Source organism: Brachionichthys hirsutus, chromosome 16 (genome assembly GCF_040956055.1).
Source record: "Brachionichthys hirsutus isolate HB-005 chromosome 16, CSIRO-AGI_Bhir_v1, whole genome shotgun sequence".
Classification (NCBI taxonomy): domain Eukaryota; kingdom Metazoa; phylum Chordata; class Actinopteri; order Lophiiformes; family Brachionichthyidae; genus Brachionichthys; species Brachionichthys hirsutus.
Genome location: NC_090912.1, coordinates 4,464,772 through 4,470,113, shown reverse-complemented (window position 1 = coordinate 4,470,113; position 5,342 = coordinate 4,464,772). Strand labels below are relative to the sequence as shown.

General features: G+C 45.8%; 1 protein-coding gene across 1 annotated transcript; it reads right to left on the bottom strand.

Annotated features, from left to right (window-relative positions):
• Positions 1-359: 359 nt before the first annotated feature.
• On the bottom strand, positions 360-3,823 carry LOC137905794 (protein phosphatase 1 regulatory subunit 29). Its single transcript, XM_068750056.1, has 2 exons — positions 3,485-3,823; positions 360-2,858 (listed from the first exon to the last, which is right to left on the bottom strand). Exons 1-2 carry the CDS (start codon positions 3,821-3,823, stop codon positions 360-362), a joined length of 2,838 nt encoding a protein of 945 aa, XP_068606157.1.
• Positions 3,824-5,342: the final 1,519 nt, after the last annotated feature.

Sequence of the window (5,342 nt, the reverse complement as noted above, 5' to 3'; positions counted from 1 at the left end):
CACTGATAAAGATGGCCCATGTGATCAAAAAACATGATAGGTCAAATAGTGTTCCATTATACGCTTGCTATTTACGTCCCGTGCTCTAAATAAAATCCACAAACACAAAAGGAATAATCCAAAAATGTTGCTACAATGAAGTGTAAAATAAAACACCGCAATGACTCCCGTAGTCCAGGCACAGATTCATAGTCCTTGCTGATAGCACAGTATTCTATACACCTAGCATGCCAAACATAACCCAAAGGCAAATTTCCATCTCACATGTTACTCCTCATTTTTCTCTGCCACACACAGGCCACCCAGGAGAAGATGTGTACAAGCTCTTTTCCTTAAACGCTTATCTCATGGTCCTTCAGTCACAGCTTCTGCTGTGCTGACACGCCCTTCCAGTAATCAAGGATGTCATGCAGGTCCTCGCCTTTAGCGAACTGCACCTTTTTTCGAAGGGCATTTCCAGCCGTCACGTAACAGGCCTCATCTCTCTGGCCTTTACGGTACGGGCGAAAGCGCTCCCAGATCCTCAGCGAGCTCTCCGAGGAGTACTCCGGACCGGAGGAGTAGCCGGAGTAACTGGAATGGTGTCGGGCAGGCGAGAGTTGGGAGTATGATGCTGCATCTCGGCGGGAGCGTGTGAGAGGCTTTAGGAAGGAAACCCTCTGGGCTGGGGAGCCCTGGTGAGAACCTTCATAGTAGAGCGCTGGGACGGAGTGGCGATGCTCCGAGCAGTGGTAGTCCTGCTGCACCTCCAGCTGCTGCTGCTGCTGCTGCTGCTGCTGTATTTGTTGCTGCTGATGGTAATGATGTTGCTTCTGGCTGTCCTGATGCTGGGCACCAACACCGCCACTGTCGCAACCACCACCAACCCCTCCACTGCAGTTCGCAGTTCCAACTAAAGGCAACCTCTCAAGTGGCTCCCCACATCCCACGGGACTTGCCCGGTCTGGATACTGTTGTTGTTGTTGTTGTTGATTACAGCCATCTGGGCTTCTTGGTTCAGGGACATCCAGACTATACACTCTAGCTCCTCCACATTCTCTGTCCTGACCCACAGATTGTTTTTTGACGGCATTTGCCATAACCACAGCTGTGTCTGCACTCATCTGCCGCTGAATGGGACGCACAGCGGTGGCTGGTGGAGGAGGCCTGTAGGGGGGAGTGATGACAAAGCCGCCTCCACTGATACCTGGGCGCTCAGACAGGGGGGCGTTCAAGGCAGGGAGAGGAGGCGGAGGAGGTATTTTGTTGGGAGCAATCACCTGGCATGAGTCTGTTAATCCTTGGGAGATTGGCATCAGACCGCGAGTTATAAAGGATGTAGTGTTGGGGGATGGGGAGGTGAGATTGCAGGAGACTGTAGGGTTCGTAGCCCCTGAGGCTGCAACTGCTGCTGCATCCAGTTTCAGTGCATCGATGCAGTTGTTGATGATCTGGTTAACCTTGTCCACCTCCATGGCAATGGTTGAAATCTCTGACGCAGAACCGTGCTCGTCATCGTCCGAGTCATCGCCAGCGTCACTTCCATTATCATCCCTCAACCCTTGCCTGTTCATCACTCCATGCCCGCCATCTCCCACCCGCTCCATCCCAGCCCCTCCAGTTCTTACATCCATGTAATTGCCTTTACTTGTGGTCAGGGCCTCCGAAAACGCAGTGGCCATCTTTTCCACTTGAGGGATGGAGGAGAGTCTGGAAGAGGTGGTGTTGGCTGAGTGGAGCATTCCCGAGCTGGAGGACGTGGACATCGGGAGCTTGCCTCCATGGTGGTGCTGATACTGGTGGTGATCTCTGGACTGCTCCTGAAGCTTATGAACTGCAGATGGATCGTTTGCCACTGCTGCCGCCACCTCTGGTCCGTAACGCATTTCCAGAATGGTTTTCTTGACACAGATGGACTTCTTCTTCTCGTCGTGCACTCTTTTTTTACGTAGACAATAGTAGACAAAGCCTAAAACAATGAGCATGCCAAACAGGCATCCCACAATTGTCATTATGTAATGCGTAGTTGTGGAAGGTGTTGGGAGCGTGCCATCTACATTGTGAGCCCGGGTGGAGAACTGAAGACAAGTATGGTTGTAACGTTGAGAGTTGCGGATGGATGATACACAGAAGGTGTAATTTGTGTGCGCTTTGAGCTTGTTTAGAGTAATCAGTTCCTTCTTGTTCTTCAAATTCATGATGTCAGACACAAACGTGTAGTTGTGTTGAGTTAAAATGTACATTTTACTGAAGGGCCTTGGGATCTGCACAAGCAGAGAAGCCGATGACAAAGAGACGTCATTGAGCTTGATGGTGGGAATGAAGCTATGCTCAGTGGATGAGGAAGAGGTGGTGGGCTGGGGATATAGTCCCACCCCCCCAAACATCTCTGGTCCAATTCCAGAAGGACCCTCCATATCTGGAGGGTGAGAGGTCATTCCTGGGATCATCACACCGTCTCGGCAGTGATGGTACAATATGTTCTTTGCATTTCGACCAGCATGGCCAGCAGCTATAAGCAACGGGTAGCCAAACATCTCCCGGGGCGTCTCGCACTGGAGGCGGTCATATGTGTGTGTGACATTGTTGAAGGATTCCAACCAGGTTAGGAAGCTATACAGATCGCAGCCACAATGAAAGGGATTTGCTGCCAGCTCACACACCATCAGCCTGTTGAGAACAGTGAACGTGGACGGGTCAATGCGGGCGAGCTTGTTGGATGACAGGTCAATACTGTTCAGGCTTGGGCACTCCCAGAATACGTTGCTGGCGATAACTTCAATGAGGTTGTGCTGCAGGAAGAGGCATTGCATGCGGCCGAGCCCTCTCATCATACCCTCCGTTAAGTTTGTCAACTTATTGTATCCCAGCTGAAGAACCTGATAAAAACAGAAGCATTGAGCATTTTAGTAATTGTAACTTTTTTTGTTTTGTTTTGTTTATTATTGAGTTTCGATGACATTCTGAATTGATCTTAATGGCGGAGATCTAATTATGCTGCAACATTTTCTAGAGCAGAATTCAGGGAAGGCAAGCAACACAAGTGGAACACAAATGTCTTCTGACTGAAAGTGTCATTTTTATATTCTTTCTGTGCAAAAATAAAATCGAAAGAACATTTTTATTTTCATGTCCTTGTGTTGAAGGAAGTGTTTTGGACAGCTTGTGTGATTCTCTCACTGTGTTATGAGCATTGCCAGAATCACAAACATGATGCACACACAGATCTTTGGGTGAGTGCTTATTTTTTAATGATTATAAATATACTCTGACCCTGTCTGAGACGTTAGTAATATTATTCCTGCAACTGAGGAGATTACTAAGGAAACAGGCACATTACGGATATTTAATCGCGGGTGCCTTTCTGATGCATATATATACAATAAACACATTTCAAAATAAAATTATTACATTCCACCAATGTTTATACCTGTGAAACAAATGCAGTTCTGAAGCCAAAGTGTAATTATTCAATTCATGCATTGTGTTTTTTAGCCCTCATTACCTGTAGGTTTGCCTGTCCTGCAAAGGCTCCGTCCTCAATATAGCTAATGTCATTCTTGGTGAGGTTGAGATCGGTCAGGTTGGTAAAGCGGTACATGGAGGTGAAGAGCACCGCCTTCAGCTTGTTCTCATTCAGTCTCAAGTCGTGGACCGTATTGTTTATGTGCTGCGGGATCGTCTCATATGGTGGCTGGTTCTGACTGCAAATAGCCAGCCACACGTAGCCTTTGTCCCCTTCAATAAGCCAACAGTCTCCATTGACCGTGATGGGAAAGTGTGACAAGAATAGGATGGAGGGAAGAATGAGGAGGAGAGTGGAGGCGGCAAAAACACCCTGCATGATGACACCGAAAGAAATGAGGAAGAAGGGAAGCGGTAATTATTTAGAAGTGACACTTGGGACCTGGTGGGAATGGAATGTGTATTTTCAGGATGCAGGGAAGTAACAAATGTTGCTCGGAATGATTTTGAAAGAGGAGGGGTGAAGGCTTCACAGGTTTATGGTCATCATGGTGGTTAAAATAAGCTCCATGTTATCTCATGTTTTGCAATGAGGGGCAATGCAGCTTGTTGTCATAGTCACTCTTTAAACTTCAGTTGTAAATGATCCAGATGGATGGTGCTCTGGGATAAGAGAGAATCTGTGGAGGAACAGAACAAACATGACATGAATTAATTTGTGCTTTTCCCATATTGCATTCCATTATAGCACAGATTTAACTCAATGTTTGAACCTGCAGGCATCTGAAAATCAGTCACAAGTTTTTGTCTTCACTGTCATTCCTAGCTATGACACTATCCTGCCAAACTCTAAGCTCTCTATCCCATCTGCATGTCACTTGAATAGCAGTCAAGGCTTTACATAAGGAGAGGATTAGCTGCCTGTTGCATCACGACAGACATTGTGCTCTTTCTCTGCAGCTTGGCAAAGCAAACTTACAATTACTCACAAATTACACAAATATGCACAATAAAGTAGCCTCTTACTCTCAGATAAGCACGTGCAGAAGGGCAGTCGGAGAGAGGCATGCCCTTATTTAGAGTATTCGTGTATGTAGTAAAAGATCCCCACCAGCACGGCCTCAGGTTTTGTGATACTGTTACCCATGATGCTATTATGCACAAGTAAAGAGTCTGCATGTTCTGTTATTCATTTAGAAAAAAGTTCCAGACAAATCAGTACAGATACACAGCATACATAGGAAAAACTGCTAACATTCATGGGTGATCAATGGCGTGATATGCATATGACTGAACACACATCACGCAAGGAATGATGTGGAGTTCGAAAATAATATGAACCTATGACATAGGCAGAGATCAAATAAAATGCAAGCAGGAATTGATACTTTATTTTATATTATTGTGGACTGACTCACATACCCTTCATAACTGAATGCCCTGTTCTACTAGTCTCTGTACATACGTCCATTTGAGAAACTTCCTTGCATTTGACTGCTCTTGAGCTCTTTGTCTGAGGTTCATTCCTCACATGAGATGTGATCTCATTTGGTGCTCTACATAGAGAAAAAACCCTGAGGATTCACATCAAGGAGACAGGAAGAACAGTGGGTCTGTGTGTGCACACATTTGAGGATATGATTGCATAATTAGGAATATGGGACGTACTGAATACCTGTCTCAGAGGGGAAAAGCATGGCTAATAGCACAATCCACTTGCTACCATGAATATGTAGGACACAATATCAAACTTGTTCCAACACTGTCGACTGCTGATGTGTATTGCTGTATAATATATATATATTTATATTTACACAGATGTTTAGTGTGCATAAGACATTCATAATTTGAAATTGAATAACTATCATGCAGCACAAACAGGATACAACTCAAGATGC